Source organism: Agelaius tricolor, unplaced genomic scaffold (genome assembly GCF_023055355.1).
Source record: "Agelaius tricolor isolate 1412-34295 unplaced genomic scaffold, bAgeTri1.0.p SCAF_31, whole genome shotgun sequence".
In the NCBI taxonomy this organism is placed as follows: Eukaryota; Metazoa; Chordata; class Aves; order Passeriformes; family Icteridae; genus Agelaius; species Agelaius tricolor.
This window is the reverse complement of record NW_027269291.1, coordinates 4,134,045-4,159,542: the sequence shown is the minus strand read 5'-3', so window position 1 is coordinate 4,159,542 and position 25,498 is coordinate 4,134,045. Positions and strand designations below refer to the sequence as shown.

General features: G+C 51.5%; 2 protein-coding genes across 3 annotated transcripts in view; one reads left to right on the top strand and one right to left on the bottom strand.

The window, feature by feature from the left end:
* NSF (N-ethylmaleimide sensitive factor, vesicle fusing ATPase) overlaps positions 1-12,278 on the top strand; it is an 84,197-nt gene extending 71,919 nt beyond the window's left edge. Inside the window, exons 18-21 of one of the 2 annotated variants that reach the window (XM_071450689.1) lie at positions 4,649-4,783; positions 5,611-5,724; positions 10,290-10,345; positions 10,907-12,278. In XM_071450689.1, coding sequence (XP_071306790.1) covers positions 4,649-4,783; positions 5,611-5,724; positions 10,290-10,345; positions 10,907-10,925 — 324 coding nt within the window. In that variant the 3' untranslated portion in view covers positions 10,926-12,278. Of the gene's footprint in view, positions 1-4,648; positions 4,784-5,610; positions 5,725-10,289; positions 10,346-10,705 lie in introns of both variants that reach the window. The other variant, XM_071450690.1, reaches the window with a different exon arrangement.
* A 4,004-nt stretch (positions 12,279-16,282) lies between these two features.
* Positions 16,283-25,498, bottom strand: part of WNT3 (Wnt family member 3) — a 34,056-nt gene continuing 24,840 nt past the window's right edge. The window contains exons 3-4 of the mRNA XM_071450693.1: positions 17,585-17,850; positions 16,283-16,762 (exon numbers count right to left, since the gene is read on the bottom strand). Coding sequence (XP_071306794.1) covers positions 16,283-16,762; positions 17,585-17,850 — 746 coding nt within the window. The remainder of the gene's footprint in view (positions 16,763-17,584; positions 17,851-25,498) is intronic.

Genomic DNA, 25,498 nt, shown 5'->3' with positions numbered 1-25,498 from the left:
CCCCTGTCCCCTTCCTTCCAGGGGACACCCAGTCCTGGGGCTGCCCTTGGGCCCCTTCCTTCCAGGGGACACCCAGTCCTGGGGCTGCCCTTGGGCCCCTTCCCTCCAGGGGACACCCCTGCCCCTGGGGCTGCCCCTTGGGCCCCTTCCCTCCAGGGGACACCTCCTGCCCTTGGGGCTGCCCCTTGGGCCCCTGTCCCCTTCCTTCCAGGGGACACCCAGTACTGGGGCTGCCCTTGGGCCTCTGTCCCCTTCCTTCCAGGGGACACCCCTGCCCTTGGGCTGCCCCTTGAGCCCCTGTCCCCTTCCCTCCAGGGGACACCCCCTGCCCTCGGGGCTGCCCTTGGGCCCCTGTCCCCTTCCTTCCAGGGGACACCCACTGTGCTTGGGGCTGCCCCTGGGCCCCTTCCTTCCAGGGGACACCCAGTCCTGGGGCTGCCCTTCCATCACTCCCAGAGCCCCCAGCTCTACTTTCAAAGTCAGATTCACGCCTGGGGATGTCCTTCCATCACTCCCAGAGCCCCCAATCCTTCTTCTTGAAGGGAGACCCTCTCCTGGAGCTGCCCTTTCTATTGCCCCCTGAGCCCCCAGCCCCTTCCCTCCAGGGGACACCCAGTCCTGGGTCCAGGGCCCCCAGAGCCCCCAGCCCCACTTTCAAAGTCAGATTCATGCCTGGGGCTGTCCTTCCATCACTCCCAGAGCCCCCAACCCTTCTTGAAGGGAGACCCTCTCCTGGGGCTGCCCTTCCACTGCTCCCCAGCCCCTTTTCTCACTGGGATACTGGAGGCTTTGAAGGTTACAGGGAAATAATTTCCTTGTTTGATGCAATCCCAGATGCATTCCTGATCCCACATCAGTCTGACTGAACTGGAAGCAATTCCAGTAACCAGTGATGTTACTTTTATGTGCACTAACCTGGGGAATTGTGTTTCCCCCTTTGCATGTGAGGAGTTCCCAAGACCCCAAACACAAGGATAAAGCTGTCCAAGGGTCCTGAGCAGCTGGTGGGTGACAGAGGCACCTCAGTGTCACCAGGGCCTGGTTCCAGCAGAGCTCAGGCTCCCCTGGCCTGGGGCTGGCTGGATTTACTGAAATTCTGTATTTGGGGGCTGCACTGAGTGTGGAGGCTGCTCACAGGAGGGTCTGTAACTGTGTCATGGTCTGGTTCCCCCTGGGCAGGGGTGTGCTGCTGCTGGCAATGGCTGCTAGGAATGCTGGAGATACCTGTCCTGGAAAATTTAGTTGGTTCCAGAGGCTTCTTCAAGGCCCACAGTTGTGTGCATGAGAACATCCTTCAGTCAGGTAAAACCCCTGCAGCAGAGGGCTCATCTTCTTCTAGAAGCACAGAGGGACCTTGGGCTCCAAATTGGGGCATTTTGCCTAAAAATGGGCAGGATGAGTGCAGGTCTAAGGCTGTGCCTGTGTGTGATCTCTGGTGATGGAAGAACTGGGCTGGAGCTGCTGTGGTTGTGAATCTGACCCCAAATGATCTCAAGCTGTTCCTCCTCCTTCCTTGGTAATTGACTGCCATGTTCTGCCTGATTTTTGGGAGTTTGGCTTGAATCCTGATTTTCTGTGGGCTGAACACGTGGCACATTGCCTTCACCATGGCTGCTGTAGAAATGAAGGATGGAAAAAGTGAATTTTTCTGAAAATGGGACTGCATCATCAGTACATGAACCCTGTGCTGTGTGCTCTGGGATGACCCTGCAGCCTGAGCCATCCTGGGATCCTGCAACAGCAACAAATCCCAGGAAATCAGTGCACAGGAGCTGGGTGAGGGCAGCTTTTTCACTCTGCTGGCTTTTCCTGCTGCCTCCATAATTCCTGGGGCAGGCAGTGCTGCCCTGGAGGCTCTCACTTGTTTGTTGGGCTGTCTGAAAGCTGGAGGAGCTCGAGGGACTGCTGCCCTGTCAGGTCACTGTGGCTGCTTTCCAGGGGTCAGGTTGAAAGCAGGGAGTTGAAGGCATGGCTTCTTTTGAGGAAAAACAGGGAAAAATCAGGATCTTTTGGGTGAAGCTGTTAAAAATTTGAGGCACTTTTGAGGAGTAGCCATCTGTTCTGAGGAGCTCCCATCCACGTCAGTGGTTCAGGGACCTGGGAATAGATTTTAACAGAGCTATCTAAAAATTGCTGATGGATCTGCCCTCTGGAATCTCATCCTGGTGCTTTTCAACCTTGTTAAGCCTTTCCATTCTTAGCACTGTGCGTGCTTGAGTCCAGCTGAGCTGTTGGTGGGAGCAAACACCCTTGGGTTCAGTTTATTTGATGGTTGAGATTCCTTCCTGTGCTCCCTGGTTTCTGTAATGATGAGCAGCAGCCTCTCCCTCATCCCCTCTACACCAGCTATGAATTTATAAACCTCTCTGTTTTTACCAAGGATCTATTTTGGGAAGTTATTCCCTATTTCTGACCTTTCTCTGATTTCTCCAACTAAACAGAATCACAGAAACATGGAATGGTTTGGGTTGGAAGGGACCTTAAAGCCCATCCAGTGCCACCCCCAGGGACACCTTCCACTGTCCCAGGCTGCTCCAACCCTGCCCAGCCTGGCCTTGGACACTGCCAGGGATGCAGGGGCAGCCCCAGCTGCACCTGTGCCAGGGCCTGCCCACCCTCCTAGGGAACAATTGATCCCAATATCCCACCCATCCCTGCCCTCTGGCAGTGGGAGCTGTTCCCCCTTGTCCCCAGTCCCTCCCCAGCTCTCCTGGAGCCCCTTCAGGCACTGGAAGGGGCTCTGAGGTGTCCCCAGGCCCTTCCCTTCCCAGGAAATGATGGATTTGAAGTTGTATTTGGAACAGGAAGGAGCTCCTGGATCCACATGGCAGAATGATGATCCTGTTTTGCTCTTTTCTTGTTCTAAATCCGTCCCAGGGGTCACACACAGAGTGAGACTGAGCTGCTGTTCCCACAGAATTCCCACAGGGAGCAATGCCAGTGCTTCCCTCAGTGTCACAGGGCTTTGGAGCCCTTTCTGTGTGTGCAGCCACCTCCCCCTGCCCTGCTGCCTTTGGGTCCAGCTGGCTCAGGGTGCCACTGCCCAGGTTGGCACTGAACTGATCCTTTAGGGAATTTTTTTTGGGTGAGTCCAGAGGGTGGGCAGCTGTCCTGGGAGGAGGAATGTGTCATTGGGCAAGGAAAGGCTGACAGTGACATCAGTCATGGACACCTGAAGTGCCAGCAGGTAAAACTCCCCTCACTGTGGCATTCCTGTGCTGCCTGTGTCCTTTCCTGGTGAAACTCCAAGCTAAATTCCATTTTTATTGTAGTCAGGCACAGATTTCATTAATGTATGAGGGCAGCATCCCTCAGGCAGCCTCTCTGAGGTAGTTATCCCTTGATTGATGCCTGATCAGTGTGCCAGGCTCTGTACACATGCTGGGAGCTATATTTGGGGAACAGACACTGCCTGGGTGCAGCTGAGCAGTTTTTTCCCCTCTTAAATGCTCATCTTTCATGGGAAACTGTTATTAACACAGCCTCTTGCCCAAGCTGTTCAGGATTTTGAGAGTTTCATTCAGTAATGAACAAGTTTTTAGGAGAAGCAGATGGGTCTGGGTGTTCCAGCACTTGCAGGAGGGGTTGTTCTGTGTTTTGGAGGTCTCAGTCCTGGTCAGGAGTCTGTCCTTGGCTTCCTCTGTGCCCTGGTACCTCAGCTGTGTGGCAGTGAAGCTGTTTGGGGAGCCTGGGCAGTGCCCAGGGCAGCACCCTTGAGGCGGGCACTGGACATTCCCTTCGCTCCTGGAGCTTCAGCCAAACTTTGAACAGCAAAAGAGGGGGGTCCTTGGTCACTTCTAGGTGGGCACTGGACATTTCCTTCACTCCTGGAGCCTCACCAAACTTTTTGAGGGGGGTCCTTGTCCAGCCAGGCCCTCCCAGCCCATGGGGTCCCTGTGCACTGGGACAGAACAGGGCTGATAATCCTGCCTGACAATCCCAGCAGCTCCTGCTATCAGCCAGTATTGATCAGTGTCCAAACCCTGCCCAGGGGAATTCAAATAGCAGTGGGAAGGGCTCTGCAAGGTGAACAAACAGCAGTGGATTTGCATTTGCAGCTGATGTTTTCCACAATTTGCTCTGTTATTCATAAACCCTGTTAGTGCCTGGGCTGACTCTGTGCACTCTGCATTGGGAATTGGAGCCTGCAGGACAGTGGGACTGGCCTGGACAGCTGCAGGGGGAACTCAGGGACTCCCAGCAGCCTCTGCTCAACAGCCTGAGCTGGAAACCCACTGGAACTGCCTGTGCAGGAGCAGGGAATTCACTGTACCCACAGATCCCTAAAGACTGGCTGTTCCCCTGAGAAGTCATTTGTAATTCAGCTTTTGGGAGTGGGAGTTTGCTCAGGCTTTTAAATTTAATGAGGATCCAGCTATTTATAATGCTGGTTTCAGAAGGAGCTGTGAGTGTGGTGGGGCTTTGTGCACCACAATTCTTGGACCCTCTTGGTGGCATTGCTCCGAGAGCTGATCCCGTCTCCTGTGGCTGCTCTTGGCCCCTTCAATTACTGACACATTTAATCCCATTAATTTTGTTTGAAGTGGGTTTTTAAATGGCCATTTATCATTTGTGGTTAGCTGAACCTTCCCCAGGCTGGTTCTCTGCAGGTTTTCCTTTGCTGACTGTGGCTCCTTTGCCTGGCCAGGGTCGCAAGCTCCTCATCATCGGCACCACGAGCCGCAAGGACGTCCTGCAGGAGATGGAGATGCTGAATGCCTTCAGCACCACCATCCACGTGCCCAACATTGCCACAGGGGAGCAGCTCATGGAGGCTTTAGAGGTGAGCAAAAGTTCAAGGATGACAAAAGACTCCAAACCTGAGGGATTTTGCAGTAGCTGTGTCTGGTAACGCCATCCCGCTTGTCATCGTGTCATAACAGAGCAGCTCTGAGGCTTTAAATTTGCTTTTTAATGAATGAAATGAAGGTAAAATTAGGGAACAGTAAGTCTGGGGAAGGGTTTGTGGTCTGGATTGAAGCATTCTAAGGGCAGGGAAGTGGGTAATGAGTATAATTGGGGCACTTAAACTGAATGTGCCCAGAGGCTGCTCTGGTGGATTGGAACAGCATCAACTGAAGGTGTTTGGTGCTGGGGAATTACAAGTTCTTTATAAATTCCTGCCTTCACTGCCCCCTTATTCTGTGTCCTAGTGGGAGTTGTAGTGAGTACTGAAGGCTGTTAAAATAAACTGAACAGGCAAATCTTTGGTGCCACTGGCAAACTTGTCCCAGTGGTGGTGTCACCAAAGCCTGAGAGACACAGAGACACTGAGACACTCCTGAGGCACAGAGACACTCCTGCAGCAGGTGTGGAAACTCCCTGTGGCTTGAACCATTGTTTCCTTCTAGACCCTGGTCTGGAGAAGACCTGGAGTGCAGCATAAAGGCACAGCACTAACTGTTGGATAAGGGATATTATGGAAAAAACCATGGGGGAATTAAAGAATTTTTTTTCTGTGTTTTGCCTTGACTAAGATACATTGCAACAAATTTCCCCTCTCAGCTAGTAAATGCTTCCAGCTTCCCATTGCCTTTGTCCCAAGGTAGGTACCATTATTGCTACTCTCAGCCTCCTGTTGTTGATTTTTTAAACTGATTTTCCCCCCAGCTCCTGGGTAACTTCAAAGACAAGGAGCGCAGCACGATTGCCCAGAACGTCAAAGGGAAGCCAGTGTGGATTGGGATCAAGAAGCTGCTGATGCTGATAGAAATGTCCTTACAGGTAGGAATGGCTCTAGGCTCCTAGAGCACTCCTGCCCTGGTGTTGGTGGCAGCCTTTGCATTGGTTTCATTGGGAAAAGAGTTGCAGTGAGGGGAAATGTTCAGAACAAAGAAATCACCACAGCTCGGTCCACAGAGATCTTGAAATCCCCCCCTCGTGCCCATGGGCTGTTCAGAGCTGCACTTACAGAGCATCTGGCTATGGGAGGGGTTGGATTAACTCACCTTTCATGGAATTTCTTTTCTCCACCCAGCATGTTAAGATTGCAGATAGCAATCACCTCAGGTTTTTGGTTGGTTTTTTTTTTAAAGAAGAAGGTGCCTGTACAGGTGTATGTGCTCTTTCCCTGAAGAAGATAAATCTGTCAGGCTCTTCAGCTGCTCTTCTCTTTATTTACCACTTTCAGCACTTTAAAGAAAATAATTGCAGAGGGTAGAACTATGCAGCTCGGAGCCCTCCCCCGCAGCAGCACCCATGCCTGGAGCCAGCCAGCAAGCTCCTGCTCATGCTGACACGGGCTGAGGGTGCAGCCCTAATCCTCCCCTGACATCCCAGTGCTCCCCCAGCCCCCCCTCTGCTCCCATCAAATGGATTTAGTGCAGCTGAGTGAGCTGTTCTCAGATCTCCCTCTCAGAGGCAGGGCAGAAGTGAAGAGACTTGTAGCTGAGAGCTCGGAGTCGTGTACCCCTCTGTTCACTCCTCACAATTCTGTTAAAACTTGCTCAGCTCTGAGGATATGCTCTGACTGCATGTCACCTCAGGGAATAAAGTCATTTATCTAGATTACTTTTTCCTCTTCTTCCTTGGCTTTTAATTCCATACCTGGAGGCAAGTCAGTAAGTCATTGCTCACATGTATGAAATGGATTTAAGGGGTGCTGCCCTTCAGGGGCTGCTGGGCTCTGCCCTGCTCCCTGAGCCCTGACAATGGCTCCCTTCTTCTGCCTCAGGATGTGCTCTTGTGCTGCTTCCTCCTGAAGTGCTGGCTCTTTTCAAAGCTGCAGGTTTGGAGGTTCTGTAAATCATGGCAGTTGTGAGGTGGCAGTGCTGAGCCAGCCCTGTCCCCAGCCTGGCCCCTGTGCCTGTTCTGTTCCTGGGGGGCAGTTCTGGGTTCTGAGGTGGCAGCGCTGACCCAGCCCTGTGCCCATTCCTGGGGGACACTTCTGGGCACCACAATGTCATAGGGATAGAAAGGAATTAGGGACTGTCCAAAGGAGGGAGCTGAGGGTGGGGAAGGGTCTGGCAGGGCGACAGGAGGAGCAGCTGAGGTCACTTGTTCAGCTGGAGCAGAGTGAGGGCAGAGCTCAGTGGGGCTGCAGCTCCCATCTCTGCTCTGGGACAGGGACAGGAGCCAGGGAATGACTGGAGCTGGGCATGGGGGATTTAGGTTGAATATCAGGGAAAGGTTCTTCCCCCAGAGGGTGCTGGGCAGGGAATGGTCCCATCCCTGAGGCTGCCAGAGCTCCAGGAGAGCTTGGACAGGGATGGGATTTTGGAGTGTCTGTGCAGTTCCAGGGGCTGGGCTGGACGATCCCTGTGGGTCCCTTCCCACTGAGAATGTTCCATGCTGCTGTGACCCAGAGTCCTCACTCTGCTGAGGCTGTGCAGCCAAGCTCCTCTTGGGTGTGAATCCAGCAGACCATGGCTGTGTAGGTGAGTGCAGGAGCAGCCAGGCTGGGAGGAGACAGCTGGGACTGTGCCTGTCACTCTGATATTTTATCAAAAATCCTTTCACCAGGATTCCTCCTTCTCCTGGGAAGCTGGGAAGCCTCAGCTTCTCCATGTTTTGCTCCTCTGGAATGTGATTTGGAGAATTGTTTACCCAGCATGTGAATTGTTTTTAATTAATGGCCAATCACAGCCAGCTGGGTCGGACTCTCTGAGTCTGTCACAGGTTTTTATTCTCATTCTTTTCTAGCCTTCTGATGTCTCCTTTCTCCTTTCTTTAGTATCGTTTTAAAATATAATACAATATAATATAGCATATTATGTATGCTATACATAATATGCTGTATTATATTGTATTATAATATAATAATATCATAATACAATATAATATTATTATATTATATTGTATTATAATATTATTATATTATAATAATATAATATATTATATTAATAATATATAATATAATATAATCATATATTATATGATTATATAATTGTTATATAATGATATGATTAATATAATATAATGTGATGTAATATAATGTGATATAATATAATGTAATGTGATAAAATGTGATAATATAATATAATATAATATAATATAATATAATATAATATAATATAATATAATATAATATAATATAATATAATATAATATAATAATATCAGCCTTCTGAGAACTTGGAGTCAATTCTCATCTCTCACCTCATCCTGGGGACCTCACAACACCACAATATGTGCCCTTTCTAACACACTGAGCATCACACATGAAGTGCTGCTGCCACTGTCCCCAGGGCCACTGAAGGTGTCCCTTTGCTGCCCATGCAGGGCTGGCAGCAGGGTGGGTCCTGCTCTGGCACTGGCTTCAGGTGGTTGTGTAACAGCAGAGGTAGCAGCATATGGCAGCTAAATATGAAGCAGTTCTATTCCAAAAGGTCTGAGGTGTTTCCATGACTCCATCTGCTGAACTGCTATAAATACAGGAGAGCAGGGCAGGCTCTCAGGGAGCAGAGCTGGGATGTGAGCACTGAACCCACAGAGAGCTGGGATCTGCCAGGCCCTGTCAGGAAAGCACAGTTGCACTGGGTAGGAAATGCAGCACTGCATCTTGTTTTCACTGAGCTGTACCACAGCTTTTCAGAAGGAGATTTCAATCTGAAATCACTTAAGAATTCCAAGGGATGGATGAAATTTCTCAGAATTCAGCTGATCAGATGCCAGGTGACTGAATTCTTTGTAAAAAATGTGCAAGTTTTGTCTTCCTCTGAATCTAGTGGTGGGTTTTGCTTTGTTAAAGCAGTGACCCCACCCTCAGCTCCCTGCAGGGATTCCTGAGCTGGTCACATCACTGCCAGTGTGTTTCACACTAAGTCCCAGAGAACCAGACCCTCAATATCAAAATCCTTTCTTGGGATACCTGAACTGCTCTGGTGCCCTGGGTGAGTTGTCACCTTGTTTATGAGATGTGTAACCCCACAATTTCTGGCAGCCTAATTTCCCCCAAACTCTGTTATTGCAGTTCTTTGCTTTCTTCAGTGTCCAGCTCCTTGTGTTTTGTGTCACATCCTTTGTGTACACTGAGTATCCTGGAATGGTTCTGTTCTTGTTCAAACAAAGCCTTTGGTCTCTGGGTCCACTCAGGGTTTGCCATGTGAATCCCCAGGTGTTTGCAGTGCCCTTGGCTGCAGGACAGGGCCACCTCCAGTGCTCTTGGGTGCCACCTTGGCTTCACCCTGCCCTGGCTGCTGCTGGGTGTTCTCTCCATGGTTCCTCCTGCTTCCTCTCCCTGTGTTGTTGCTCTTGGACCTTGCTGGCAGCACTCCCAAAGCCAAGGTCTCCTCCTGAGCCTGGATGAGTCAGGAAATGTTCCCAAAAGCCCCTTCTGGCACCTCCAGGCATTCCTGATTTGGTAACTTCTGTTTAGCATAAATAAAACTTAATCAGTATAAATAAAACTTAATCTAAGCTGCTTGTCTTTAATGTATCTTAACTTTCGTAACTGGCAACTTTGAAAGATCACCAGAGAATATTGCTTGCTTTATTTTAAACCAAACACTGCACCTGGATGTGCTGAGGGTTTGGGGTTCATGGCAGGTTTTCAGGGGGGCTCATTGGTGGAGGATCTTCTTCTCTGGACTGGAGATTACAACCTCCCTTCAGTTCCTTTGTATCTGGAGGGTCCTGGATGTCCTGGGGATGCTGCACCATCCATGTTCTTGTCACCTCTCTGAGCTCTGTTCCAGAGAATCTCCCCCCAAGTTTGGCAGCAGCATTTCTGTTTCCCAGAGCACCAGAGGCTGTGTCCAGGAGTCCTGACCCTGCTGCTCCTTCCTGAGCAGATCAGCCTCTGGGGTTTGTGCCTGCATTTTTAATAAGCAATTTGATCAAGTTTGAGTTTTCAAGTTTTCAAATTGCAATTGTTTTCAGCTGCCAGCTGTATTCTTTTGGACAGGCAGCTGTGTGTGCAGGTAAATGTTGTGTCTCCCCAGGAGCCAGTGCAGGTTATGGACTCAGTTATGGACTCAGAGGGGTGGGAGGCAGCATCTTCCCTTTGGGAACAGAACACTGGCCTTGGCCAGTTTGAATTCCAGCTGCTGGCTTTAGAGCAGATTTTCCAAGGATGACAAGAGATTTGTCTCACTGTGTCAGGTCACACTGGGTTTTTAGCAGAACTCTCTGGCTGGACCTTTGTTATTTCCTGCTTGTGATGACTTTCCTAAGGTTTCCCCTCACTGGTCTGTGGAGCTCTCAGGGATGCCCTGGGGGGATTTTTGGGGTGTCTGTGCAGGGCCAGGGGTTGGACTGGATGATCCTTGTGGGTCCTGTCCAGCTCAGGACATTCCTGATTCTGTGCTTTCCTTTTTGGCACACACTAATGGGGATCTGTTTGGTGTTTAGATGGATCCTGAGTATCGGGTGAAGAAGTTCTTGGCTCTTCTGAGAGAAGAAGGAACGTAAGTACTTTTATTTTAAAGCAGTGCTTGAATTCTCCTTTTCTGCTCAGAAATGAGCCTGCAGTGGGGTGGATCTGCTCTCCTTGTTGGCCCCTCTGTATTGTCAGAGCTGTATCTGATCAGTTCTTAGAGCAATTTGGGAGGGGGGAGCTCCTGAAAGTTTGGGAACCTGCATGCCTGAATCCTCTGCTTTTCTGAATTTACCCTTAACTTTTAAAGTATCCATGAGATATTGGGCCAAATTTTACCTTTCTTTAATTTAAGTAAATCAAAAGAGATTCTGCTTGAGTTAAAAAATCTGGAATTTTGGTTTCTTGTGTCTGCTGTCTGAGAGAAGGATGTCCTACTCTTTCCCCATAGGTGCCACAGGGAGTAGTTGAGCCCAGTGGGACAGTGGCATCTCCTAGAGAATGACTTTCTAATCATGTAGGGCAGTACCTGTGCTGGGGAAACTCACACCAAACTATCTATCCTGGCTCCATGTGAGTGGGTTCCAGTGTGTGCTTGATGCTTTATACATGTGCATGATGCTTTCCTGATGGATTTGGCTTCTTTTGCAAGAGTCCCTACCCTAGACTGAAGGTGGACCAAGTGCAAGATCAACAGCTGGAAAAGTGACCAACCTGGAGAACAAACACTGGGATCTTTACTCTTCTGGACAAAGTGAAATGCTCCCCTGATCCCCAGAGCCCCATGTGGAACCTGCATGTGTAGTGCAATATTTTATTCTTTATTCCTTGTCTTTCATACCCTGATGTCATGTGGAAGTGTCTCCTGGAGCCCTGTGCTTCTGTCTCTGTATTTTGGGGTGAGCAGGGGGAATGTCCTGGGAGCTTTGGGGCTGACCCTCACTTGTGTCCAGCATTCCTGCAGTAGGAAAGAGATCCTGGCTTCTAATAAACCTGCCAGTCTGGTGGAGGGATGCTGAAGCACTGCTCTGTGTGATCCTGGTCAGGTGAAGGCTTTTTGTGGTGCCACCCCAGCCCTCAGTGAGCTCTGAGCCCACAGACAGAGCTCCAGCAGTGCCTGGATGCTGCACCCTCTTCATTTATATCCTGATGGGATTGGGCACTGCAAGAGGGCAGGGAAGTGTTGATCAGAGCAGAAGAAAATTTCCAAATCCAGTATTTAAGGCATCAAACCTTGTTGATAATCCAACAACACTTTTAGCAATGCTGGTTCCAGCCTCCAGCTCTTCCTGAGTTCTGTAGTTGGCAGCTTTGGTATCCTCCAGCCTCATTTTATCCCTTTTTCCTGCCATGTTACCAAAGGTTGAAATTCCTCCTTAGAGACAGAGAGGAAGCCAAGCTCTGCAGGTGCAGGAGATGTGTGTTGCCATGTTTTTGCACTGAAATAAAGGAATGTATCAAACCTTTGCTCCACGCTCCTTCCCCTGCTCCTGTGGCCTCGGGGAGATGCTGAGGCTGCTCCCCTGGGCTCCACTCCTTCCAGAAGGTTCCTGGAACATACCTCAGTGTGGTGGGGCATGAAATCAAAGCCATTTAGCAGATGTTAGTCAGTGTAGCTTCCTAACCTCGAGCAGACCCACTGTAAGGGCTAGCAGGGTATGCAGGGGGTGTTCCCAGGGAAGGAGGGTCCCCATGTCCTTCCAGGTCCTGTTGTCCTCAGCGTGCTCACAGCAGTTGGAGTGTTCCAGGCACTCCACTCTGCTCCTCTGGCAGTGCTGGTGTGTTGTGATGCTCTTGTGAGTCCCAGTGGTGGCTCCCTCTCATTTTTGTGTAGGATCTTGTGAATTTATTTGTTCCTCCCTTCCCTCTGCCAGTCCAGGTGACAGCAGCACACAGTAACTTATATTTCAGAGTAAATGATGTAAACATTATTGTGTCTGTGTCCAGAACTATATTGATGAATAAATATCTGGTTTAATTGCACATTCAATGGATTCAATAAAAAGCACAACTCCTTGTGATGATCTGTGTCTGCTGCTGGTGTTTGTGAGGAGCAGAGCTGCTGCAGCCAGGGGGTGCACAGGGTGGGGATGGATTGAATTTAGCCCAGCCTGAGCAGCTCTTACCTCTTACTCTGACAGAAATTAAATGAGAGGATTCTACTCCAGCCCATTCTGGAGCTGTGTGGGCTCTGCAGGGCTGAGGAGGCTCTGTGTGTGTGGGGTGGGGGTATCCATGGAAATTATTCATTTCCATTATTCATGGAAAGTATCCCACCCCTGGGGAAGGCTGGAAAACCAGGCTGGGCTGCTGGGTGTGACTCCTGAGCCACTCCAAGCTCTGTTCCAAGATCTGAGATGTTCCCTGCAGGTGGCACAAGGGAAGGGCAGCAACTTTCCACCACCTGTGTGGCTCCTGCTGGCAGGGAGGCTTTAAATCTATAATAAATACACAATATTGCTTTCAATGCAAGGGTTGGACTCTTCACCCCCTTCCTTACCCTGTTTCATCTTGAACTTTCCAGAAATGTGTCCCTGAAGTGGAGTTGTTGACCAGAGGCAGATTGGAAGGTGCTGGGATGGGTTTTGGGGGCAGGCTGTGGGGTGCAGGGAGGTTTGGGGCAGGTGGGCACATGGGAGAGCTGCACCCCAGAGCTGTGGAGTCCAGAACCCTCCATGGGCCAGGTTCTCTGGTGAGGTAGGACATGCCAGGGGTGGTGGCATCTGCAGAGACACCCTGGCCATGCAGGTGGATCCATGGGATGGCCTTGTGAGTAATTGTGTGAATAATCTGTGGATCAGGGCAAGAATGTGAGTGATTCTGTGTTTATTTTGCCCTTCAGACAGGTACATTGGAGGCCAGTGCAGTGGAGAATTGTGTGCACTTAAAGCATTGCTGATGTGAGGGAGATGCAGCAGAAACAGCCACAGAACTATTCATGGACAGGAGAACAGGTTTTTATATGAGAAAATGTGGACCTTGGTCTGCCCAAAGTGTTGGAAGGGGATTCAGAGACAGCCTGTGACATGTGGGGAGTGTGCAGAGTCTGGAGCCTGCTTGGATCCATTGCTGCATTTGATCTTGATCCATTGATTCATTTGATCTTGATCTATTCCTTAATTTGATCTTGATCTATTGATTAATTTGATCTTGATCCATTGCTTAATTTGATCTTGATCCATTCATTAATTTGATCTTGATCCATTGATTAATTTGATCTATTGATCCATTCCTTAATTTGATCTTATCTTGATCCATTCCTTAATTTGATCTTGATCTATTCCTTAATTTGATCTTGATCTATTGATTAATTTGATCTTGATCCATTGATTAATTTGATCTTGATCTATTCCTTAATTTGATCTTGATCTATTGATTAATTTGATCTTGATCCATTGCTTAATTTGATCTTGATCCATTCATTAATTTGATCTTGATCCATTCCTTAATTTGATCTTATCTTGATCCATTCCTTAATTTGATCTTGATCTATTGATTAATTTGATCTTGATCCATTCATTAATTTGATCTTGGTCCATTGCTTAGTTTGATCTTGATCTATTCCTTAATTTGATCTTGATCCATTGCTTAATTTGATCTTGATCCATTGCTTAATTTGATCTTGATCTATTGATTAATTTGACCTTGATCCATTGCTTAATTTGACCTTGATCCATTGCTTAATTTGATCTTGATCTATTAATTTGATCTTGATCCATTGATTAATTTGACCTTGATCCATTGCTTAATTTGATCTTGATCCATTGATTAAGTTGATCCATTCATTAATTTGATCTTGATCCATTCATTAATTTGATCTTAATCCACTGATTAGGTCTCTAACAACCCAAACCACCCTGGGATTCCATGATTCCATGGCTGACCCTCAGAGCCAAACCACACAAGCTGGCAAGTGCATATTTTTGAATTTTTACCTTTTCTTTAATGATGTACCACAAAAAAAAATGGAAGTTGAAATATATTTTTCTCCAAATATATATATTTATATAATATATAATCTTAGTTAACTCAAGTATATACATTGTATAATAAATAATGCTTATAAAAAGAGAAATTTTCTGAATATAAAATAAAAAAAAATCGACCTCTACAACTTTATACAAAACTTTGGATACAGCAGATTGATGGAAAAAGATCTTCCATTCAGTGCTAGAATACCTGGCTACAGTAAAATAATTACAAGGCAATAAATGTTCTATTTAATATTAAATACCTTTTCTTGATTAAAAAACAAACAAAGAAGGGATTTTGTTTAAAGTCGGGTCCTGGGAGTCTTTCCTTGGGATTTAATATATACTTTAAATAGATGCATATCAGAGGATGGCGTGGCTCTGGCTGGGGGAGGCTTTTGGAGCTCTCTGGGATTTGAATTTTTGGGAGCAAAGGCTCCTCTGAAGGGGGCCTGGAGCTCTCTGGGATTTGAATTTTTGGGAGCAAAGGCTCCTCTGAAGGGGGCCTGGAGCTCTGCATGGGAGGGACCTGGGGTTCTGCTCTGCCAGAGCCAAAGGCTCTGTCTCTCCCCTTTATTGCTCTGTGCAGCTCCAGGGGCTGCTCATTCCCAGGAAAAGAGAGATTGGAGCAGCAGCCCCAGCCCCAGGGGCCACCATTCCCTGGAGTTCCCTGCCTGGGGTGGGTTTGAGCCTGGCTCTTGGTCCTGGAGCCCCCCAGGACAGAGGGAATATTTATTTTTTTAATTTCACAGGTCAGTCCTCCTGGAGAAGGTGAACCCAGGGAGAGGGGATGGCCTGGGGAGCAAGAGGGGACAAACACTGGTTCTGCTCCATGGGATGAGGGAGGAGCCCAAATCCCTGCTCATGGAACTTTCTGGATGATTGCTGACAGCTCAGTAAATCCCCTGGCTTTGTGCTGAGGGACCAGGGAAGGCTGGCAAGGAGGCTGGGACAGAGATTTCCTCTCTCCCTGGAGTCCCTCATGTTCACCTGGCAGGGAACCTGTCCCCAGAGAGATCCCTGAGCTCCCCTGGGATGTAAAGTTCTTCTGGGGAGTGCTCAGTCAGTGGGTGCTGCCCTGATCCTTAAAATCCTCTCCTGGGCAGCTGCACGGTGAGGAGGTGGCTGGGACATTGCTGTCCCCTGCGGGAGGTGGCAGCAGTGCCTGTGCCCTGCTCCTGTCCTGGGCCAGGTGCCAGAGGCTCAGCTCTGGGCTCTGCCTTCCTGAAGTGCTCCATGGGAGATGTGGGGCAGGGGGAACAGAGAGGGCACAGGGGAGGGGCAAGGGGGGACCCCTGGGCCCTGTTGGTGTGCTCAGACAGGTTTGGTTCTCCAGCACCACTTCAGAGCAGGGAGGAGGGAGCTGGGCTGGGCTGGGGGCTCCTTCCTGTCCCCTCTGCATCTGCTGAGACCAGGACAGCAGCAGCTGGGGGAGCTTTCCCAACCCAACCCAACCCAACCCAACCCAACCCAACCCAATCCATTTCCACCTGAGCCCCTGGGCTGGTGCCTGCAGGGGCTGGGCCTGTGGAGCAGGACAGAGCTGGGAGCTCAGGGGCTGATGTGGCAGCAGCTCAGCCTCGTGGGGCTGTGCCTCACTGGGACCCAGCTGTCCCTGCTCTCTGCTGCCTGTCCTGTCCTGTCCTGTCCCTGCCCTCCTTGTCCTGTCCCTGCTGTCCCTGTTTTGTCCCTGTTCTTGTCCACTCCCTGCCTTCCCTGTCCCATCCCTGCTCTTGTCCTGTCCCTGCTCTCCCTGTCCTGTCCCTGCTCTCCCTGTCCTATCCCTGCCCTCCTTGTCCTGTCCCTGCTCTCCAGGGCATCTTGTCCTGTCCCTGCTCTCCCTGTCCCATCCCTGCCCTCCCCAGGCAGCCTGTCCTGCCCAAGGCACCAGCAGTCCCACCTCACCCGGGTGAGGTGCCCAGAGCCTTCTCAGTGCCCTGGCTGGGGCCACCAGGAGTTTTGTGCCATCCTCCAGCAGTGTGAGGCCATGTGTGGGTCTGAGGGACCCCTGGGCCCTGCTCTGGAGCCACCTCCACCAGTGGAGCCCCACCTGTGCTTTACTTGCAGGTGTGGACGTCGTAGACCCGCGTGCACTCCTGGCAGCTGACGTAGCAGCACCAGTGGAAGATGCAGTGACATTTCTCCTTGCGCTTCTCAGTCCGCGTGTTGTGGCCGCGCCCGCAGCACAGCAGGTCGCAGCCGTCGATGCCGTGCGAGGTGACGTTGCACGTCCTGTCCCTCGTCCCAAAGGAGCCCGTCTCGGGGTTGGGCTCACAGAAATTGGGGGAGTTCTCGTAGTAGACCAGGTCCCGCTCTGTTGGTGGCTTGAACAGCGCGTACTTGGCCCTGAGGGTTTCCACCCAGCCCCGCGACTCGCGGTGCTTCTCCACCACCATCTCCGAGGCGCTGTCGTATTTGTCCTTCAGGTAGTCCCCGATGGCTCGGAAATCGGGCTGGGCCCACCAGCAGGTCTTGACCTCGCAGCTCCCCGAGAGCCCGTGGCACTTGCACTTGAGGTGCATGTGGTCCAGGATGGTCTGTGTGGGGCAGAGCAGAGTCAGCAGCAGAAACACCCGCAGGATGGAACACGGGGTTTTGTCACAGACATCTTTTATGAAAAACCCTTTCCTTAGGATTCTTCATAAAACATCCTTTCCTTAGGATTTTTCCTCCTGAGAAGCTGAGAGGCCTCAGGAACAAAATGTAACCAATGGTTATCTGCTGCTGTGGAATGCAACAGGTGCATCTGGGATTGGGCTCATGTGGTTGTTTCTAATTAATGGCCAATCACAGTCAGCTGGCTCAGACTCTCTGTCTGAGCCACAAACCTTTGTTATCATTCTTTCTTTTTCTATTCTTAGCCAGCCTTCTGATGAAATCCTTTCTTCTATTCTTTTAGTATAGTTTTAATATAATATATATCATAAAATAATAAATCAAGCCTTCTGAACCATGGAGTCAGATCCTCATCTCTTCCCTCATCCTCAGACCCCTGTGAATACGGTCACAGGGTTTGCTCTCCATCACCCACCTGTGCCACCTGGGCTTAAATGTCTGCTCTAAGCTTGGTCTGGGAAGCCTCACCTTGACTTTTGGGGGCAGTTTTTGGCCCCACAACATTAAAAAGGCATTAAGGCACTGGAGAGCGTCCAAAGGAGGCCACAAGGATGGAGAAGGGTCTGGAGGATATCCTAGAAAATCTCTGCCTGGGAATTCCTGTGGTCCCACTGCATCAGGAGGAGCTGCACTGGGCTGTCCATGCAGGACTGGCCACTCAGCCTGTCCCAGTGGTCACTCAGCCTGTCCCCCCATTCAGCCTGTCCCCAGTGGTCACCCAGCCTGTCCCAGTGGTCACTCACCGTCCGGCCAGCCTCGTTGTTGTGCCGGTTCATGGCAGAGCGCGCGTCCGGCCGGTTCTCCCGCGCGTCCGCGAACTCCCGGGACACCAGCACCCCGAAGTCTGCATCCTCGCTGCACCCACCCCACTTCCAGCCGTCCCCCGGGGGTCCCTTGTGGTGGGAGTCACAGCCACAGATGGTGGAGGTGCCCTCGGCGCAGGAGCGGGTGACGGCGAAGGCCACCCCGGCCGAGGCGATGGCGTGCACGAAGGCGGATTCGCGCGTGGCTGCAAGACACAGAGCACTGCTGGTCTGCCACTGGCAGATTTCTGGCAAAAATCCCCCTTGCCCAAGATTTTCTGCTAGGAAGCTGAAAAACCTTGGCTTCCCCTGTGTTTTGCTGGTTTGGAGATTGTTTATCCAACATGTGAATTGTTCTAACCTAATGACCGATCGCCATCAGCTGTGTCGGGACTTGTAGCTATGGTATTTTTTGAAAAATCCTTTCCTTAGGATTTTTCCTCCTGAGAAGCTGAGAGGCCTCAGGAACAAAATGTAACCAATGGTTATCTGCTGCTGTGGAATGCAACAGGTGCATCTGGGATTGGGCTCATGTGCTTGTTTCTAATTAATGGCCAATCACAGTCAGCTGGCTTGGACTCTGTCTGAGACACAAGCCTTTGTTATCATTCCTTCTTTTTTCTATTCTTAGCCAGCCTTCTGATGAAATCCTTTCTTCTATTCTTTTAGTGTAGTTTTAATAGAATATATATCAAAAAAATAATAAATCAGCCTTCTGAACCATGGAGTCAGATCCTCATCTCTTCCCTCATCCTCAGACCCCTGTGAACACGGTCACAGGGACTCTAGAAGCAGCCACAAGTTTTTCATTATCATTCTTGTTAAACTTTCTGTCTGTATCCTTTCTCTATTCTTTAGTATAGTTTTAGTATAGCATAATATAATATTATATATATAATATAATATAATATAATATAATATAATATAATATAATATAATATAATATAAGCCTTCTAAGAACATGAAGTCAAATTCATCATTCTCCCCCTACGTCCTGGGGACCCTGCAAATTCAACAGTGCTCTCCTTCCCAGCCTCCCCCAGCAGTGCCTAAACCTCGCTGAAAAGGTTTATTTTGTTAATTTGAAAAGGAGTTACTTTGTTAATTTGTTAGTGAAGGTTTCCTGGAGCAGGAGGTGCCAGCGTGGCCCCTGGGCAGCAGGAGGTGGGGCAGGGTGTGCCTCCAGCTCTGGGGTCACACCTGCAGCATTTCCCAAATACAGGGTCCAGGATTTGATCCACCATGGCTGCTCAGGGGTGAACAAGGCATCAGCAGCAGCTTGAGAGGCCTCAGGAGAGAGTTACTGGAGCAATTCCTGCCCTGGGAACCCAGAGAAGGGATCCATGCCTGGGTTAGAGATGGAGGCACTCGTTGACCTGGGGAAAGGTTTTGGATGATGCAGGACACACTGTGGGAGAGCAGAGGTTTGACCTTGGCCTCAGTGGCTGCACTGACCCAGGCCCTCCCAAGCACTGCTGGCATCTCAGAGCCAGCTTTCCCCTGGGAGCTCTGCAGAGGTGCAGCTCCCTGGGCAGTGACACCAGGCTGCTTCAGCCTATCTATAGATGGAGACTTCTCATGTAGAGACTTCTCTAAATCCAGAGCAGGTGTTGGGGTCAATCCAACCTTGTGCCAGGCTGCAGGAGGGGCTGGAGGCTGGAGCTCAGGGCTGTGGAGCCTGGGCTGGAGGGCTCTGACTGCCTTGTGGGTGTGGTGTCATCAACAAATGTGGGATGAATCAGATATTTCTGCTGAGAAAATCACCTTGGAGCCAGTGCCCTCCTTCCAGAGCAGGAGCCATGAAGGATCCATCTCTCAGCTGTGCCCTGCATCCCTGCCCTCGTGCCTGGGGACAGCAGGCCCCCATGCCCAGCCTCTCTGCAGAGCTGGGTCTGGCTCCCAAAGCCAGCTTTGCCAAGCTGGGCTGATGCCAGGCTCTCAGGGGAGGTGGCTGTGGGTGGCTGCCAGCTGTGGGAATCCCAAATGGAGACCCAAGCAGGGCTGCCCAGTCCTGGCTGTGCTGGCACCACCCTGCTGAGGCTTTCATCTCCTTTCTGCTCCAACTCTTCCCTCCTTTGATGTGCCAGCAGGGATCCAGGCTGGAATCCCAGCCAGGCTTTCCTGGGGGATCTCTCACCAGCACCGCTGGAAGGTCCCTGCTGGCAGTGAGGTGCTCCAGCCTGACCAAGGCTCTTTGGGTGGCCCAGAGCAGAGCAGAGCAGATCAGATCAGATCAGATCAGAGGAGCCAGCCCAGGACAGCCTGGGGACAGGGGGAGGACACGGGAGCGATGTGGCTCTGCTGTCCCTGGGAGCTGTGGATGGGCACGGGCAGCAGGGGCACTGCTGGGCTGGGCTGGGCTGGGCTGGAACCGAGCGGGGACAGAGCCGGGCTGGGCTGGGCTGGGCTGGGCTGGAACCGAGCGGGGACAGAGCCGGGCTGGGCTGGGCTGGGCTGGGCTAAGCTGGGCCGGGCTGGGCTGGGCTGGGCTGGGACCGAGCTGGGACAGAGCCGGGCTGGGCTGGGCTGGGCTGGAACCGAGCGGGGACAGAGCCGGGCTGGGCTGGGCTGGGCTGGGCCGGGCTGGGCTGGGCTGGCAGCGCCCGCCGGGCAGAGCCGCGATGGACACGGCTTCTGCAGCTGCCCTGTGTCCTCCGTGTCCCCTGTGCCCCCCATGTCCCCTGTACCCCCTGTACCCCCCGTGTCCCCTGTGTCCCCCATACCCCCGGTGTCTCACGTGTACCCCGTACCCCTCGTACCCCTGTGTCCCCCATGTCCCCTGTGCCCACGGTGTCCCCCTTGTCCCCTATGCCCCTCGTGTCCCCCATGATCCCCGTTCCCCCTTTGCCCACCGTGTCCCCCATGTCCTCGTGTCCCCTGTGCCCACGGTGTCCCCTGTGTCCCCCTTGTCCCCTGTACCCCTCATGTTCCCGTGTCCCCATTCCCCCTGTGTCCCCAGTGTCCCCCGTGGCCTCCAAGTCCCCTGTGCCCCTCATGTCCCCTGTGCCCCCTATACTCCCGGTGTCCCCCGTGTCCCCCGTGTCCCCCATACCCCCTGTGTCCCTCATGTCCCCTGTACTCCCCCATACCCCCTGTACCCCCATGTCCCCCGTGTCCCCCATGCCCCTCATGTCCCCATGTCCCCGTGTCCCCCGCTCGGTGCCAGCGCGGGGGGGACCGAGCTGCCACCCCCAAACCGCTCGCCCTGAAACTCTCGCCCGGCTCTGGGCGAGGAGCCGGGAGAATTTCCCAGAGACGAAATGCGGGAGCAGCGTTCCCAGAACCAGGGGAGGGGCTGGCGAGGGAGGATTAGAGCCGCCTTGACAGTGCACCACTGCGACTGTCTCCCAGCCAGCCCCGTTACCTGCTGGGACACTCAATTTGCCATTGTTCCCTCGGTGTCACACTGTATTACCCGCATAATGCGGAATGTTTCCGCCGGCCAGCGTACCCACGGCACAGAGCACTGGCATTCCCCAGGAGCACCTCGTAGCAACGGGGCAATGTTCCCCTGTCCTGCCGTCACCCTCCAATCCCGCCAGCCCGGCTGGGAAATCCCTTTTGAAGGCGCTCCCCAGCCCCCCAGAATGGCTAAAGGGCGTGTGAATGCGGCAGCGATTTGAAACGACTGCGGCGCTGCGATGGTATCGCTCGCCCTGCCTCACAGTAGGGGAGGAAGCTTAGCTCTTTCTCATCGCTATAAGCTTATTTTTCTCTCTCTCCCTTCTCTGCTTTCCCTCCCCCCTCCCTTTAAGCTGCTGAGTTTATATCGAGCCGGCCCCCTGATCCCACACACCCCTGTTTAGATGCAAATGACTGCGGGTGTCATGGCTGAGAAAAGCCCTGGGTTATCGTGGTGCGGGTCTTTTGCCTTTTCACAGCTCGTGGCAGGGGCTTAGCCGAGCTCACCGGGACCCCCGAGGGCAGCCCGGGCCCAGCTGCCTCCCCTGCACCTGCCCTGGCCCTGAGCATCTCCCGGGGCAGAGGGGACAGGAGCTCGGGGAGTGGGGAGCACCATCCCTGGGGTCCTGCATGGGCTGCAGGAACGTCCTTCTGCACCTTCCTCCATCCTTCTTCATCCTTCTTCATCCTCCTCCATCCTTCTGCACCTTCCTCCATCCTTCTGCACCTTCCTCCATCCTTCTGCACCTTCCTCCATCCTTCTGCACCTTCCTCCGTCCTTCTTCATCCTTCTTCATCCTTCTGCACCTTCCTCCATCCTTCTGCACCTTCCTCCATCCTTCTTCATCCTTCTGCACCTTCCTCCATCCTTCTGCTCCTTCCTCCATCCTTCTGCACCTTCCTCCATCCTTCTGCTCCTTCCTCCATCCTTCTGCACCTTCCTCCATCCTTCTGCACCTTCCTCCATCCTTCTGCTCCTTCCTCCATCCTTCTTCATCCTCCTCCTTCCTTCTGCACCTTCCTCCATCCTTCTGCACCTTCTTCATCCTTCTGCACCTTCCTCCATCCTTCTGCACCTTCCTCCATCCTTCTGCACCTTCCTCCATCCTTCTGCACCTTCCTCCGTCCTTCTTCATCCTTCTTCATCCTTCTGCACCTTCCTCCATCCTTCTGCACCTTCCTCCATCCTTCTTCATCCTTCTGCACCTTCCTCCATCCTTCTGCTCCTTCCTCCATCCTTCTGCTCCTTCCTCCATCCTTCTGCACCTTCCTCCATCCTTCTGCTCCTTCCTCCATCCTTCTGCACCTTCCTCCATCCTTCTTCATCCTCCTCCATCCTTCTGCACCTTCCTCCATCCTTCTGCATCCTTCTTCATCCTCCTCCATCCTTCTTCATCCTCCTCCATCCTTCTGCACCTTCCTCCATCCTTCGTCATCCTCCTCCATCCTTCTTCATCCTCCTCCATCCTTCTTCACCTTTCTCCATCCTTCTTAATCATCCTTCTATGGTCTGCACCACAGGCTGCAGAGGAATCTCAGATCTGCTGCCTGGAGCATCTCCTCTTCCTCTTCCTCTTCCTCTTCCTCTTCCTCTTCCTCTTCCTCTTCCCCTTCCCCTTCCTCTTCCTCTTCCTCTTCCTCCACTGCCCTTGGTGTCTGCAGAGCTTCTCCTCTCTCATGTTCTCAACCTGCTCTTCTCAGGCCACACTTACTTAACCAGATTTTTAACCAGATTTTTTGGCCAGATTTAACCAAAATCCTGGATTTCATACCCAGAAAATGGTGATTGCTGCCCCCCAGAGCAAAGTGTGGCTGCTGGCTCAGGCCTGGTTTGGGCAGGGCTTGGCTGGAGGAGCCATTGGCTTTAGATGAGAGCTGACCTCATTTTCCAAAGAAAAGGGAAAGGAGGGAAGGGCAAAGCAGGTTTTTCTTCCCTCCTCATCCCAGACTGCACACCTGCAGTATAAATCATCCTGGGGAATCTGCTTGTAAAAACATGACCTTACCCCACATTCTGGGGTTGTTTTTTTGGGTTTGGTTTTTTTTTTTTTTTTTTAATGGCCTGGGTTAGAAAATAAGACATGGAAAACAGAAAATGTAGAATCACAGAACTACAGAACAGTTTGGGCTGGGAGGGACCTTGAAGCCCACCCAGTGCCACCCCCTGCCATGGCAGGGACACCTTCCACTGTCCCAGGCTGCTCCAAACCCCAGTGTCCAGCCTGGCCTTGGGCACTGCCAGGGATCCAGGGGCAGCCCCAGCTGCTCTGGGCACCTGTGCCAGGGCCTGCCCACCCTGCCAGGGAACAATTCCCAATTCCCAATTCCCAAGATCCCATCCATCCCTGCCCTCTGGCACTGGGAGCCATTCCCTGGGTCCTGTCCCTCCATCCCTTGTCCCCAGTCCCTCTCCAGCTCTCCTGGAGCCCCTTTAGGCCCTGCCAGGGGCTCTGAGCTCTCCCTGGAGCTTCTCCTCTCCAGGTGAGCACCCCCAGCTCTGCCAGCCTGTCCTTCCCTGCAGGAGAATCATCAGGAAACCAAAGTCTGGGCAGCTACAGCACCCAAAACCTTGTGGTGGGGTGGGAAATGTGGAAAAATCCAGGTGGGTGAGGGCAGAGCCTCACCAGAGGTGTTGTTCAGCAGCTCCCAGATGGATTCAGCCCCTGGGGTATCCCTGAGCTGCTTTTGGTGTTCTTTGCCCTGCAGGAGGAGGGGTTGGAGCTGTGGGTGACACTGGGAGGGATGGGAGGGGAGGCTCTGGAGGCAGGAATCCCTTGGGGATTCAGGGAATTCAGGGAGGGCAGCAGAGCTCACAGCCTGGAGGATGCCCCAGGGAGGAGCAGGCCAGGAAGGTTTGGACACACATTTGGACATGTGGGGCTGCTCACTGAGCCCTCCTTCACTGGAAGTCACCGTGGTTAACAAGTTTGCAGCTCCTTTAAAATGAAATTATTCTCAGTTTCTTTTCAGGCTCTACTAGAAATGATTTTTGATGCTGCTGTAGTGAGAGCTGCACCTTTGAAGCTTTTCCAAAATAGCCTCAATCCACCTGAGGGAGCAGGAGATGATCCAAGCTGGAGCTGACAGGGGATTTCCCCCAGGTGTTTGTGAGGTGAAACCACAACCCTGTGTTGGCCAAATGCAGAGTGTGAGCTGGGACAGGGACTGTCCAGGTTTGGGTTTGGGTTTTGGATTGGTTTGGGTGTGCTGGAGGTCAGGAAAAGGGAATGTGGCAGTGGTGGCCACAGGATCCAGAATAATATAATATAATATAATATAATATAATATAATATAATATAATATAATATAATATAATATAATATAATATAATATAATATAATATAATATAATATAATATAATATAATATAATCCATAATTATTGATTATTATCCAGATTATGGGCCCAAAACTCTTGGGTTGAGGATCACCTAAAGGGGCTCCAGGAGAGCTGGAGAGGGACTGGGGATGGAGGGACAGGACCCAGGGAATGGCTCCCAGTGCCAGAGGGCAGGGCTGGATGGGATATTGGGCAGGAATTGTGGAATCCACCCCTGGAATGGATTTCCCAGAGCAGCTGGGGCTGCCCCTGGATCCCTGGCAGTGCCCAAGGCCAGGCTGGACAGGGTTTGGAGCCCCCAGGGACAGTGGGAGGTGTCCCTGCCATGGCAGGGGTGGCACTGGGTGGGCTTTGTCCAACCCAACCCTGTAGCTATGGTATTTTCTGAAAAATCCTTTCCTTAGGATTTTTCCTCCTGAGAAGCTGAGAGGCCTCAGGAACAAAATGTAACCAATGGTTATCTGCTGCTGTGGAATGCAACAGGTGCAGCTGGGATTGGGCTCATGTGGTTGTTTCTAATTAATGGCCAATCACAGCCCAGCTGGCTCAGACTGTCCCAGTCACAAGCCTTTGTTATCATTCCTTTTCTATTCTTAGCCAGCCTTCTGATGAAACCCTTTTTTCTATTCTTTTAGTATAGTTTTAATGTAATATTTATAATAAAATAATAAATCAGCCTTCTGAAACATGGAGTCAACATTCTCATCTCTTCCCTCATCCTGGGACCCCACACAACCCAGCCCCGTCTGTGACTCCTGTTCCATCCAAGGGAGAAGCTGAGTGGCACCAGCTGCTCTTTCAAAGGTCCCTTCCAGCTCAGGCTGATCCTCTGAAGGCCCAGGAGCGTCCCCAGAGCTGCTCCCGCCCTCTCACAGCTGCCAGCCCCTCTCAGCTCTGCCACCAACCTTTGAGCCCAACCACATCCCCTTCTCTCCTCCCTCAAAACCTCCAAAGGTTCCGTTTTCTCTGCTGTGCTCTGGGAATCTCAAAGGCTCCCTGTGTTCCTCAGAGCCACACAGTGACCCCAATCCCAGCCTCAACCTGCTCATTAATTTTGAAGGCAGCAGGGAAAAGACACGAGCACAGTTCAAAAAAATGTGAATAATCCCCAGCA